The sequence below is a fragment of the Periophthalmus magnuspinnatus genome, chromosome 17, assembly GCF_009829125.3.
Source record: "Periophthalmus magnuspinnatus isolate fPerMag1 chromosome 17, fPerMag1.2.pri, whole genome shotgun sequence".
Classification (NCBI taxonomy): domain Eukaryota; kingdom Metazoa; phylum Chordata; class Actinopteri; order Gobiiformes; family Gobiidae; genus Periophthalmus; species Periophthalmus magnuspinnatus.
This window is the reverse complement of record NC_047142.1, coordinates 3,891,951-3,906,443: the sequence shown is the minus strand read 5'-3', so window position 1 is coordinate 3,906,443 and position 14,493 is coordinate 3,891,951. Positions and strand designations below refer to the sequence as shown.

The following is a 14,493-nucleotide window of genomic DNA, read 5'->3' as shown; positions in this document are numbered from 1 at the left end:
ACTGCCCCGCACTGCCCTCTACTGTCTCCTACCGCCCCAGCGCCTTCTGGGACACGGGCTCCCAAAGTTTTCAGGCGGATCATGATCTTATTAGACTTTCATTGACCCCCAAAATAACCATAAGAACTTGAGACCCGCACAGAAAAATTAAAATGACGTGCACTTTAATTTCTAGTGTGAAAACATTTAACAACTGTTTTTATTACATATTGCGCCATTTGACCTAATATCACTCAAAATATAATGTTGTCATTAAAAATATAGATCCAACGCATTGTCATTGTTTTATAATCTTGAAATGATCTCACAACCCACAGCTCAATGCTCTGCAACCCCCCGAGGGGTCTTGAGGTCTCTCTGAGGTCTCTCTGAGGCCTCTCTGAGAACCCACTGGACCAAATCAAATCATTTCAGGCTTGGAGCTTAAACCACATTCAGCTTTAACCTTTATTTACAATATGGAAATATAGTGTGTGATATACAAATCTTTTCACTAAGAAAAGATTTCTATGTTGGCTATAATAGACAGACATTTACAGTGAAATAAGTATATTCCCAAACAGAAACAAAGTCAACCTGATGAGAGAAAGTTCAGTTGTACACGAATTATTAGAGCATACATGAAATGTGCAAGTGTTATAGTCTCTTTTAGTTATGATCAAGCATTTCATTCTGACCAAAAAAAACAACCAAACTGCATGTAGAAGGCACACTGCTGTGTATGGCTACATGCTGCATATTGTTGAATTTTTCCTACTTTATAAAAATAAAAGAAAATCTCAGCTGCAACACACGTTGCCTTACATAATAACACTTGCATAATGTAAGGCTACATGTCAGCAGGAAAACTGTTCCTGTTCATTTAATGAACAAAAAAACTAGTTTGTACATAGAATACAAATATATGTACAATAGGACATGGAGAAAAGCCTATCATGATTTTGTATGTCACATCTAGTGAGTATTTCAAATAATGCTGGTCTGGCACCTTTGGTGTTTCACCCCTTAAACCATGTTGAATTAAAAGCAGTAAACAAAAAGTAAACCGAAACACAATGCAAAGGTATCCCTGGGTCAAACTCCAAAAACATCCCATCCTAAGAAACTTAATATTCCTCTGAAAAACAGAAAATGCACACCAACGCAGAAAATACACACTTAACGCTTTCCAAGTACATTCCTCCAAGTACAGTACAGGCTAGAAAATGTTTCCTTATAGAAAGTATGGAGCACGTAAGGGGCACTTATGTCGAGGCAATCACTGAGAGTCTAGTCACTGGGTGCATTTTTCTGTAATCTTAGTTTACTTTTAAAATGTAGAATATATTACCAATTTATATGTGGGACCATTTTAAATCTCTTAAAATTCTAAATACACACAGCTGTCCATTCTTAGGAGAGAAGAAAGGCATATTATCATGGCCAGTAATTTCCAAAAAACAGGCCAAGACAGAAAAACACAAGAAAAGACGACCACAAATACATTGCTTTGGCTTGGTTGAGTTTAACTGTGTATTTAGCCCTCCTGACCAAAGTCGTTCGTGAACTTTTTCAGCTTCTCAAGGTCTTGATCGTTTACAGTTGGCTTCGTGTTGGACAGAGATCTCAGCATGTCAGACTGAAAACAGACGAACAGACATTACACACGGTTTGTCAATGTTCTATCCAGTGTTGTTCTTCTCTTACCATGCAAACCACTGGCTCCAAAAGCTTCTCTCCTGGAACATCCATCCATGTCATTTCAATAGCATTGGGATCGCCAGGTGAACAAGGTGTCAAAAGATCATTCATAAGTACGTTTGGATCATCCCTCGATGGCCCTCTTGCCTACAGAAAAAACATTAAAATTCTGAACAGCAGGATACTGCATATTATAGTTTAGATGCTCTGCATGAAAGAGGCAAAAGGGCAAAGTTAAGTGCACTGGTGAGAGTGGTTCAGTTGAACAATGCTCAGATGAGCCAAAATATCTTTGAATGTAAATAATCTATGTGCTTAGCTACACAGTAGAACTGTCATTATGCAGATTTGGGCCTGTAATACCATTATGTATTATAATAATGAACTATGGGATCAAAACATACCCTTTTGAAGTGGGTTGCAGATTGGACCTTTCGAACTGGCTGCATCAAAGCGTCTCGAACTATAACGCTGATATCTGCTCCAGAGTAACCATCTGTCTTCTTGCCCAGAGTTACAAAGTCCGAGTCTGTGAGGCTGTTGGGAGTGGCCCCCAAATGGAGCTTGAACATGAAGGAGCGGGCGTGTTCTTCAGGCAGCGGGATGTAAATCCTCTTTTCAAATCTGGGAGACAACATTGGTGTTATGTTCAATAAAAATCAAAACTTCTATTGCATACAGTTCTCAATTAATAATTACCTTCTTCGAATAGCTGAATCTAATGTCCAGGGTATGTTTGTTGCTCCAAGTACTAGCACTCCCTCATTATTATTGCCCACTCCTGTGGAATACAGTAAAAGATTGTCACTGCTCTGTTTATTGGGACAATACTGATTATGCAACATTTAGTCAAGTCTGTAACCACTTGCCTTGCATCTGCACCAGGAATTCTGTCTTAATACGGCGGGCAGCCTCACTCTCATTTTCACTTCGGGAGCCACAGAGAGAGTCAATTTCATCAATGAAGATGATTGAAGGGTTGTGTTCTCGTGCCAGGCAAAAAAGATTTTTTACCAACCTAACGGCAAATCATAAGCAGTTTACAGAGAGGCTGTTGCATGACAATTCAGAAGTATAAAAGCAATTCTACTTCTTTATTACACTTACTTTTCACTCTCTCCAAGCCATTTAGAAACGAGGTCAGATGAGGAGATGGAGAAGAAGGTTGAGTTGTTTGCCTCTGTAGCTACGGCCTTTGCCAAGTATGACTTTCCTGTTCCTGGAGGTCCAAAGAGCAAAATCCCCCTCCAAGGAGTTCTTTTGCCTTTGAGACAAAAAAAAAAAGGTCTTATTGTTATGACTGTTCTTGCTAGAAGCTCTGAAGCTATGAATCTCACTGGGTACCTGTAAAAAGATGAGGGAATTTGATTGGAAGAATAACAGCTTCTTTTAAAGCTTCTTTTGCTCCTTCAAGACCAGCAACGTCATTCCATTTAATATTTGGTTTCTCCATAACAATTGCACCTGAGAACAAACAAGATTAACAAATGAGTAAATTCTGACAATTCACTGTCTACAAATAAATCACTGCAAAATGATACGACAATTATCATCATTAAACCAATACCTGAGAGCTGATTTTGGAACTTCTTCTTCTCTGGATCATCACCTTCATCGCTTTCATTCCTGCATATGAAAAAATATATATATTAAAAATGTAACCATTGTAAACTCTAAAAATAGGAATCACTGAATGGCATCAAACATCAGACACCCAGCCCACAAACACACCCTTTGTCATCACTGCCAGATTCTTTAACAGGCTTAGAGGGAGGGGCTTTTTCTTTCTTCTTTAGATATTCCTTCAACTTCTCCGCTCTGTCCAGGTATTCAGCACATTTTGCCCGTATACTCTGTTTAGCTTTGTCACCCTGAGCTTCATCTGAAAATGAATAACAGTCAATGGCATTATGGCAGTATAATGATGTTCTTATGACTTGTCAGTATCTTTAATGATGTTCATATGACTTGTCAGTAGCTTCATTTAGCACTGGTTTACGGACACACAATAGAGAATAACTTACATTTTACAACATGAAGGAAGTACTGCACAGCGGCCTGATAGAGTCGCAGAGCCTCTTCATAGTTTTGTGCTTTATCCTCCTGAGCTGCTTTGCTGGCGAGATCAATAGCTTTCTATATAAAAGAAATAAAAGATCATTTATCAGACAGTACTGTGCCTAGGCCATGTATTGCTCAAGTAAATATAGATGATAAACAATAGTATTCAAACTAATTTATGGCACTGACACAACAATGTGAGCTGCAATAAATAAATAAATAGGAAAATGAAACACTGCAGTTCTTAGTTTGTATATGTACTGAGTCATAGAAGTTATTTATTCAACTTTTTACAGCTTAAATCTTATTGCCTAGCCCAAAAACTACCAAATATTTCCCAGTAGTGCAAAGAAAATGTACACCCAAGAAAATATTGTTAAATTTTTCATATGTTGAACGTTGATATAGTAATAATGACAGGCCGAACCTACACCACGTTGTATTACATTTTTGTTGTAGAATAAAAATAATATGAAATGAACCATATACATACACACATATAAGATTATACATTATATTAAATGACATAAATCCAAACTATTGAGCTGTTTATTTGAGTGTAAAGCTCATCACTCCACCTGTTTTGATGGAGTTTAATGTACGAACGTAAAATGTCACGCCAAATTATTTAATATTTATACCTAAAACAATAATTGATCAAATAATACAACATACAACACATAGACCAAAGTGTATTTTGTGTCTGATATGTATTTGGACATTTTTGTGTATTTTAATATGTGAAACCAGTTAAACTGACACCGAAACCTTAATCTCATTAGAGTTAAGTAACAAACCTAAATGTGGCTCCAAGCTTTTTAATTTTACAGAACTAAATTATTTTCGATTCCACATTACATCAGAAGAAAAGGAGGATTTAGATCGAGCTGTTCCGCTTTAACTTGTTACAACAACGACGCATTAGCACAGCATGCTAACTAGCAGCTAATGCTACACCCCCTGTAACTAAATATTTAACATGTACAATAACATCAAACTAGTCCTAATCAGCACAGACATGACTTGTACACGCGGGTTGTGAGTCCACAGCCACTTCCACACGTTATTTCGCGACGTTAACAACTTTGTTTTCGTATTTGCGCATTTTAGCCTGGGCTGGTCCATCACAACTTACCTGTAAATTATTGTTAGCCATAGCGGCCAATCCTCCTCCAACAATAACAAATAAGAGTCACGATTCAGTACCCTAAAAGTCCTTTAGAATATTTCGCAGAATAAACACTACAAAAGGGGGTAATATACACTTCTAGGGGCTTGTTTTTCTTCTTAGATCCGAGGTGGAAACTTCCGCATTGAAAAGTCGATCCTCGCGTACACGGGAGGTGATGACGTCAGCGCGCACGTTTACGACGCACCAGTGCGATGACACATGTAATACTGCAGTTAAATATATAAAACACTTCTGTATCTTACAAACTGAATAAAACAGGCATGCACAAACTCGGGAAACATGTCATGATAAACTAAACTAAATTAGGGCTAGGACTATAATTATATAAACCAAAGACTCAAACTTTTCTCCACCAAAGATAGTCTTTCAGATTACCACTACTTCTAAATCTCAGCTATATCAGAGTCAGGAATTTATTAGGGACACTGATTTAGGGTGTGTTCACACATGGTTCACACATGTTCTTGTTTGGTCCTGGTTTGAGATAAGTTTAGGCCTGATATAAACTTCCACCATTAATCTCAGTTTAGTCCCATTGTTGATGTCCCAGAGCTGTGCAGAATTAAATCAATACACACCCTATAAATTACACATTTCAACAGCCATCACAGGCTCAATCAAACCTCGTTCTGGACACCCATTCTCTAGGACAATCTGTAAATAAACTCCACACAGTGAGTTCAGTACATTTACAGCAGTATCATAGGCACCTGTTTATTATCTATGTAGGCCTGCAGTTCTTCCACTCTGTCCAGGTATTTCTTACAGCTGTCTCTTATCTTCTGGTTTCCATCTTTGCCCTGTGGCTCACCTAAGGAGAGAAAACATACACTACGAATGAAATAAACAAGCCTTTAAAATGAATTGGCCTAAATGAGCCAAAAGAGACAGGCCTAGAAGATGAAGAGAGCAGAACTCGCTTTAATTGAGAAAGTCAGAAAGTTGTAAATGTGACTCACGTTTCAGAACGTGCAGAAAGATCTTGACTGCATGTTGATATGATTGAATCGCTTCTTCATAGTTTCCGGCCTGGTCTTCCTGTGAAGCCTTCTGAGCAACTGCAATGGCTTTCTACAGATAAAAGATATTTAGTTTTACCTAAACTATGATTGGTGAACCTCTGTGCTTCTAACTGTGTCTGATAAACAGTTCTAGGACCTAATTGAATCCACTGGCGGCTTTGCACCAAACTGAGTGAGGGTGCGTCGATAGGCCTGTCATGATAACATATTTTGAAGTTCAATATAACGCTGAAGTAAATAAAGACGATAAATGAATATTGTACTAATTTTTGCCACTGACATAAAAACCAAAGATCAGATTTAAACCACAAAAACTATTCTAAATCTAAAATATTGTAAGAAAAAACCCAAAACAAAACAAAACATGAGGTGCAATGAATAAACAGCAGAATGAAACACTTCAGTTCAGTCATACAAGTTATAAATTCAAACTTTTATGGCTTAAATCTTATCATATTGACAAAAAATAACCAAAAATTTCCCAGTAGCGCAAAGAAAACATACACACGATAAAAAAAATATTATTCCAACTTTCCTATACTGAACAACAAGTCGATAGTGATTATTATGACAGACCTATGCACCACTGTTATATGTTATCTCTAAACACACCCCAAATGTGACATCAGACTTGTTTTAATTGCAATACAAAGCGTCATTATTAACCTAAATGACAACACAAACAAACTCTGACTCCCTTTCAAACAGAGAGCATAAGTGTTATTCCCTCATTAGGGCTTTTGTTTGCGAGAATAGACCAAAATAGAAATGTGTGAGATTGGGAGTCACTGGTACTGGACTCTTCATCAGCATCAAACTATAAAAGTTATACCCTAAGGCAGTGTTTACATCTGTTTACATGTATCTGTGGAGTAACGCTCATAATCACAAAGACCATGAGTAAAAAACACTTGGAAACTTGGAAACCTTTAATGGCACAGTATAAACTAAGCAACAGTCTGATTTGTAGCAGTCTACCATTACTTAACGCGCTGATCAGGTACCGTTTCAGACCATGAGGCTGTGTAAACTCTACTGTAACTGTACTGTCCTGGAGTCTACATAACAAACAGCGTATAGACTTGGCACAACCGCAGATCATCAGTTACTCTCTCACCTGTAGGTTCGTTGGCTCCATGAATCAGGTTAAAAAAAAAAAAGATGTCACCTGCGATCCAGTTCAGTTTCGTATCAGAGTTCTTTCAGTTCCTGTTTGGGCGGCACTGGCTTCATGACACACGCGTCCCACAAAGTTACCAGCCCAGTTTAAGGAATGAAGCTGCAATTCAGTGACTCACGCGCTCCACTGTGGAACCAGAAAAACAACTTCCCTAAGGAACAGCTGACAGTGAATAACATTTTGTGTAATATTGTTGGAATTATGATCTGACGTAATAAGAAGGACAGACAGAGCGCACAGCAGCAGCTCTGTGTAAGAAGAGAAACCAGATCAAATTGCAGACACTGTGTAACCTACTTGTGTCCTGTTCTGCTGAGGGAGCATCGATGCAAACAATCAAACAAATATCACCGCAATCTAGTCTGTAGATCCCGGGTCAGAGCCTGGATCTTCAAGTCAGAGCTCAAGATACAAATGGTCTTACTCATCTGGACCTGTAGAGGGCGTCATTGCACCACGCAGCCGCAGTTATAGACAGACTTTAACTAGTTTAGGCTATTAATCCTCTAGTGCACAGCGGTCACTGCAGTGGACAGCTACTAAAACGTAACTTTCTCTTTAATGCATTGGTTCCAGAGAAGAATAAATACAAATAAAAACAATCAGAAAAAGATCTTGACCAAGGCTTTCATAATTCATGCATCAGAGAGTTAAACGACAGAGACCAGGGCGACCTAACACACACGTGGGACACTGTTTAAATTATTTTTATTATTTTTATTTTTATGAAGTCTCAGTTCGGCTGATTTACACTGATGTCAAGTTCAGTTCGTAATCTCCACTAGAGGGCGCCAAAAGCCCTGCATAAAGCTACACCTATTTATTCACAAGCTTTAATTTTGTTTGTGCCACAGAATGCGTCGTAGGCACTGGTTTTACCCTTATTTTCACTGGGTTTGTGCCATTACCACATCCATCAGACGCTCGGATTCGTTGCTAAGTTGTTTCAAATTTGCTGAAATGCCAAACGCAGATATTGTTTTTAACTGTCCTACCTTCTTCAAACTGTTTAAGTGATGTTTAACCCACGCAAACAGCTTCCAAGATCGTCATAAACCCGTGCCAGACCTTTGGCCCCACGCGCTGGATCAGTGCAGTGCTGCAGCCTGACACCTGACCATCGCTCACTGTGGCGCACACTTCTGGAGAGGAGAGCCACTGCGCAGACTGAGGTTTGAAAACATGCCGCGGACACAGACACACCGCGTCTCACTTTTGGACAAAGGATTTATCAAAAGTTTGGTTTGACGCGTTTGGAGTTCGCAGTTTTGGTGAAGGAGTCCCGTGCGTAATCTGTGCGTAATTTGTGCGTAATTTGTGCGCTTTATGTGAGGATATCCAGATGACAAGACCTGCATGTGGCGGGTTGCCCTCAGCATCTACCGGGGATTTTAAGGCGGAATATGGCGAAAAGAATGAAATGTGCTCATGTTTTGCTTTGTACTTTCTTTCTAACACTTTTCTGGAACGCCAAAGGACAAGGGACTTTTAATGGAGCGATAGGTTTCAGTTTGAACCCTCCGTATTTTAACCTCGCAGAAGGAGCTCGTATCTCTGCCACTGCGACCTGCGGAGAGGATGAAGCAGGGAGACCAAGACAGGATTTGTACTGTAAACTGGTTGGTGGACCTACAACAGCAGTTTTCACCCAGAATATACAGGTAAAAGCAAGTACTGGAGGTAATCAACAACACTTAAGACGTAATGGCAGTACTTTAAAATAATTGCGCGTCAAGTTTGCACGAGCGCAGTGCGTAATGGATAAACCTGCTTCAAATGTGCAACTTTCCTATCATTATTCTGGTCATATACCTCATATAAGGCCCAAGAAAAAGGTCGTAGTATCCGCTTGACTGTGAAGTAACCTTATTTTACGCACATCAACGTCAATCAGTCAGGTGGAATTCAAAGTTCATCCCTTTGTCTGTGGCTCAGCGCCTTTTCCAAAGCCTTGTGGGCAAGTTATTGGTTGGATGTAATAGGGATGGGACAATCTTTCAATCAATAATATAGTTTATCCTGATAAAAATCGCAAAGATAATGGATAATAAGCCATTGCATCACCAGAATGCGCAGAAAAAAGATGCTTATCCATGATGTTTTCTTCTAGATCACTGTTGTTTTCACTTATAACAAACAATACTATAACAGTTTGTTAAATATGGAGCCTATTCTTATGATTAAAATTATAATTATTCATATGTATAGCATTTAAAACTGTCAGCAACTTGAATAATTATCGTGATACAGGCTAATCCTTAATTGGAATTATTTTGGCCATGATAATCGTGACACCAAATTTCAATATCATCCCATGTCTAGTATCTATAACTCTCAGTAGTGTCTCATATTCCCAACTCCTACAGATTATTTCACTGCTAAAGACAACCATTTTTTGATCCTGGCTTTTATTTTTAGGCATTAACCGTTAATCATGCGTCTGAACACTAACCATTTCCCATGCAATAGGGCCAGTTCTGTGATTACTGTAACTCCAATGACCCAAACAAAGCTCATCCGGCCTCGAACGCCATCGACGGGACAGAGAGGTGGTGGCAGAGTCCTCCTTTATCCCGAGGCCTGACCTACAACGAGGTCAACGTCACCCTGGATCTTGGACAGGTAAGCCCATCATTTTCCATGTTTACCTGTCGCTACCTGCAGTGTGAATGGTAATTGCTGTGGGTGAAAGCAAAAACAAGAGCTGCAGAAAGGATTTCAACCATGTTTTCTTTGGCTTTTGGGTTGGGTGTTGGGTATTTCTATGGAGATTTTACCGAGCAAGAAAAACAGTTCAATTCACAGTGTTGAATTTTTGAACCAGTGTTTACACAATTAGCTGACATGTCCATGAGTTGTTTAGTTTGTACATTTAGTTATTCGAATTAATCAGTTAAATGTGCTCTTTAAATCATTTTTCGATTAGATTAACGATAATAATTAACCAAACTTAAGTATGTAGTAGTTACACTCAAGAAATATTCCTTTTTATATAAGCAAACTATAAAAATGTGAAGTTAGAACTAGAATACTGCAACACTGGCATACTCATGTACTCATACTACTATGGCAGGACTTTACTGATACTGTGTCCTTATTAGGGCTGGGAACCGTTTGATTTTTCGATACTAGTACCTTATCGATACCTGCTTTTTTGCTAGAGGTTCCTGAGCTTTTTTATGGCACGTTCATATGTTGATTTACGGAAACAATCGCAAAATAAAAGCCCCGGGATCATGTAGAGCGGGTTAATACGAACATTTAAGTCCAAAATGACGAGTCTGACAGCAGCAGTTACAGAGAGAGGAGTCAGTTTTTCAATGCAAAGTGAATTGGAGCCGGAATCGTGCCCGTGATCGCTTTCTATTTGGAACACAGCGAGTCGCAGGTTAGCTATGTCCATTTATATATACGGTTTAAGCTACCAGTTGATGTAACGCACTTGAAATGTCCTTACGTATTGGTGGTTTTCATATTTTAGACTGTGATGAGGTCATGCAAACAGATTCCCTATTGATTACTTTGTACTTTGGCATGAAATATCCAAACTGTAAATGCACAAATGTTGAACCTGAGCATTTCTATTCGTGACTAGACCCTTGATGTCGCTTTATTAAACGTACAACAAAAATTTAAGCTGCCCTCATCGGTTTTAAATCATATTGCACGATTGAATGTTGTGATATCATCTGAAATCCAGCTGTAGATACAACTCAGAACTTTGAAAACATCTTGAAAATTGCCAAGAGTCGCTGAGGTTCATTTGTGCAAGGTGTAAAATATAGTATCTCTTGCTTTTTTGAACATGGTTACGCTGGATTTGACTCCCCATAAAACTCGAGTTCTGTTTTATTTTTGGCTACTTAATTCGCTGCTTCTGCTGACGAAAAAAGACATTAAGTCATTTAAGTTGGACGCTCGCCAGAAATCAAACCCTCATCTGTGTCGTAACTTCAAAACTTCCTGTCACAACCCGTGTCTCCATCAGTCCGTGATTTTACCCTTAACCCTTAAAATTCCACCTCTCGCTGCTTTATGTTCTGTGAGGAGAGAGGAATCCTGTCTTGGGATTAGGGATCAGAAAGATGTTAAATCAGATTCCAGGAGTGCAGGTGGAGGCTGGACTTCAAAAACCCGGCAACAAAAGCGCTCCCCCCTGGCGCACACGTGTTGCATCTACTTGGCTCCCAGTGGGCACAGTGTCAGACAATGGGTCGTGGCTTTTCTGTTCCTGTTTTTAGACGAGCTGAGGTGAGCAAAGAGCCCCCAAAAGTCTAAATATAGGCCACGCTTACCGGAGAATGGACACATGCAGGGTCTTTAGGGGATGCCGGCTTTAATACACGGTAATGCTTAGTTTATTTGGGAACCTGGGGAAAGCAGAGTTATTGCATTATGTGGTTCTATAAAGAGCTTGACTACAGCCACTGAATCTCACAAGGCTGCACCTGTGCTTGTAAATATTCCAGCAAGTTCCCATATTACGTTCAAGCTTTTTGGAATACTTCTTGATATCTTTGCATTAGTATTTTACCCTTTAGTACTAATAAATAATTCTGTTAACTCTTTTCGGGGGGGCTGTTATTTTGGCTCCGTGTACGACGACAGCGCCCCCAAACTCACTGTTATCGTCATTACTTCCTGTCCGGTTTGCAGAATGGACAGGGAGCTGCAGGTGGGTTAGGGGTCAGGGGTCAGGGGTGAGAGGTTACGGGGTTAGGGTCAGACAGTGGACAAGGAGCTGCAAGTGGATGTTAAAAACTACACAAATAAACGGAATACTTCACTGGAGGACACTTAGAAAGAGACATGTTTGCGTCCTAGTGCTAACGCTAATGCTAATTTTGAGGTATAATACATATTAAAATTTGATAATATTCATTTTAATAGTTTGTTTATTTTATGTTTTCTGAGTTTATTAAAATGACTCTTAGCTTTGAGACAGCTATTAGTGCCAGAACATTGTCAGATGATTTAGATTATTAATTATAATAGTCTAAATACTGGGCTGCTCGATTATTGCAAAAAAGTAATTACCGTACGATTAATTTGGTTTATAATTGAAACTCACAACTATTTCAAACCTGATCTTTTAATCTGTAGAGAAAGTAGAGAGAGTATAGTCATATTTTGTGTTTTCGTTTTAAAAGTGGAGATTAGAAAAGTGGCTTTGCTCCAGTTCGAGAATAGTAGAACAAGCGTTAATATCATTTTGAACAGAAGGTGATTAATTGTATTTCCACTTACAACATTTTTATGATGATTGAAATTACGTTTATACATTTGATTCATGCTGCCCCCGCGCCCCAGCCCCGGATAAGCAGAAGAAAATGGCTGGATGGGACAATCGATAGAACAGAATATGAGATGATCCATAATGTTATTTGCGCTGTATTATCTAAATGATTAGAATCTTTACAAATTGCCAGTTGGATCTTCAGTATGGTCACATGGTCACATTTTTAAATAGCACTTTTCCACCTTCAAGGCACCACTCACCCATTCACTCACCCATTCACACACCAGAGTACACAGACACTGGGGAGGAGGTTGGTTAAGTGTCTTGCCTAAGGACACAACAACATCATTCATCTATGGGAGCTGGTATCATACCACCAACCTTAGGATCAGTGGGACAAACACTCTACCAACTGAACTAAACTACTGTTGCCCATGTTAATTCAATTGTGAGTACTGTATTTTCCGGACTATACGTCGCTCTGGAGTATAAGTCGCACCAGCCAAAAAACGCATAATAATGAAGAAAAAAACGGCCAAAGATATGATTTATAGTCCGGAAAATACGTTAATCTCTCAGTCTTAGCTTTAGAAATGCACCGTTGCCAATTTTATTTCCATATTAGCTAATAAAAACGTAGCTTACATCGCATTTTTACGTCTAATACCTGTTTCAGCCCATGAATGATTTCCTTTTCTTCCTGGTGTAAATGATATGTACAGTGACTTGTGAGGGCGCTGTGCTGCTGAATGTGTTCTGTGGTTTCTTTTAAGACCGGCACAGGTGTCAGTTCCAGCAGCTTTGTGAAGATGGACTATGAGATAAAGGCCCTGCTGTTTTCATTTTAAAAAAAGATCTGCATAAACGTCAATGGAGCTTTTCTGACAGTTGTATCCGCCGGTATGTTTGAACCAACACCTGCTGGGCATTCCTAAGATCTACTAAGTGAATAACTGCTTTTAAATGCACTATATCCTTTGTCAGATGTCAGATTTTAGTCAGTTACAGTTAATTTTATTTGGACATCCAGAACAAGTCGTATATTTACTGTCAATCTCACTGTAAAATAGAATTCTTGAAGTTTATTGACTCTGTTTTTGCTGTTGTTACCTTATCAAAAACAGACCTGGTGTTGTGTTTTGTTTCATTCACACACGTTTGAGTAACACTTTATTATCAGTCTGTAACATCTCCAAAGCTCAAAACGCTCTGTTCCACCTTGTGATGTCATGAAGTGGTAGTTTTCAAGTTAACAGCTACTTTTACCTTTAGTTCAGTAGAGATTTACAATTCCAGGGCTGAATTTATCCATATCATTCCAGTGAAGGTGTATAGAGTTTAAAAACACAGTGGAGCACTTTCTGTATTACCACATGATGACATCACAAGGTGGAACGGAGCGTTTTCTGTTTGAGAGAAGAACTTAAATATGTAGGTTCGTGTGTTAAACATGTGTGAATGAAACAAACACAACTCTGGGGATGTATTTGATGAGGAAACAACATTATAACATAGATCAGAAAATAAGTTACATGTGGCCCTTTAAGTCAACATTTAGTTTTAGTTCATGGTGTACAAAGTAGTTTACATACAGCACATTTTTGGATTATAAATTAGTGTAAATCTGACTTTGATGCTTGTGTCTTGCCTTATTACATATTTCATTTGACCAGACTTGAGACTTGCACAAAGTAAAGTTCATATGTCACCTTCTAGAGAGAATTATTGCTATTAAATGCAACAATCATATCACACACACTAATGCAACCAGATATGTGTACGACTGGCTTTTGACCTTTGACCTTTGACCTGTTTGTCATGACAAATCCACGGAAATTAGGTCATGTATCTTCTACTTAACTTCTGTTGGATCGTAGAAGTCTTTACGTTTTCATCTTCCCACTCCTTTTCGAGCTTAAATACGAAAAAATGTGTGAAATGTGCTTTAAGTGTACGTGATATATGCTCTCGAAATAAATAAATAAATGAAAAATGAAATGAATTAAAGATGTTGGACCTGATTGTTTCTTAAAAATATGAAAAACAGAACTAGTTAAATTTATTCGTCACGTACCTTTTGCATTACGACCATCCTAATTATTCACGGCAATGATTTTAT

General features: G+C 38.7%; 2 protein-coding genes across 4 annotated transcripts in view; one reads left to right on the top strand and one right to left on the bottom strand.

Annotated features, from left to right (window-relative positions):
- Positions 1 to 429: 429 nt before the first annotated feature.
- On the bottom strand, positions 430 to 7,573 carry vps4b (vacuolar protein sorting 4 homolog B). Of its 2 annotated transcripts, XM_033982382.2 has the most exons (14): positions 7,433 to 7,573; positions 7,073 to 7,261; positions 5,893 to 6,004; positions 5,644 to 5,744; positions 3,705 to 3,816; positions 3,412 to 3,562; positions 3,248 to 3,306; positions 3,025 to 3,144; positions 2,788 to 2,944; positions 2,550 to 2,698; positions 2,380 to 2,461; positions 2,085 to 2,304; positions 1,687 to 1,827; positions 430 to 1,618 (listed from the first exon to the last, which is right to left on the bottom strand). In XM_033982382.2, exons 2-14 carry the CDS (start codon positions 7,091 to 7,093, stop codon positions 1,517 to 1,519), a joined length of 1,527 nt encoding a protein of 508 aa, XP_033838273.1. In that variant the 5' UTR covers positions 7,094 to 7,261; positions 7,433 to 7,573; the 3' UTR covers positions 430 to 1,516. The 2 variants fall into 2 exon arrangements, with proteins under 2 accessions (XP_033838273.1, XP_033838274.1); XM_033982383.2 differs by lacking the exons at positions 5,644 to 5,744; positions 5,893 to 6,004; positions 7,073 to 7,261; positions 7,433 to 7,573 and adding an exon at positions 4,877 to 5,121.
- A 538-nt stretch (positions 7,574 to 8,111) lies between these two features.
- LOC117385057 (laminin subunit alpha-3-like) overlaps positions 8,112 to 14,493 on the top strand; it is an 89,736-nt gene continuing 83,354 nt past the window's right edge. The window contains exons 1-2 of one of the 2 annotated variants that reach the window (XM_033982300.2): positions 8,112 to 8,796; positions 9,605 to 9,757. In XM_033982300.2, the coding sequence (XP_033838191.1) occupies positions 8,539 to 8,796; positions 9,605 to 9,757 (411 nt within the window). In that variant the 5' untranslated portion in view covers positions 8,112 to 8,538. The remainder of the gene's footprint in view (positions 8,797 to 9,604; positions 9,758 to 14,493) is intronic. The other variant, XM_055228326.1, reaches the window with a different exon arrangement.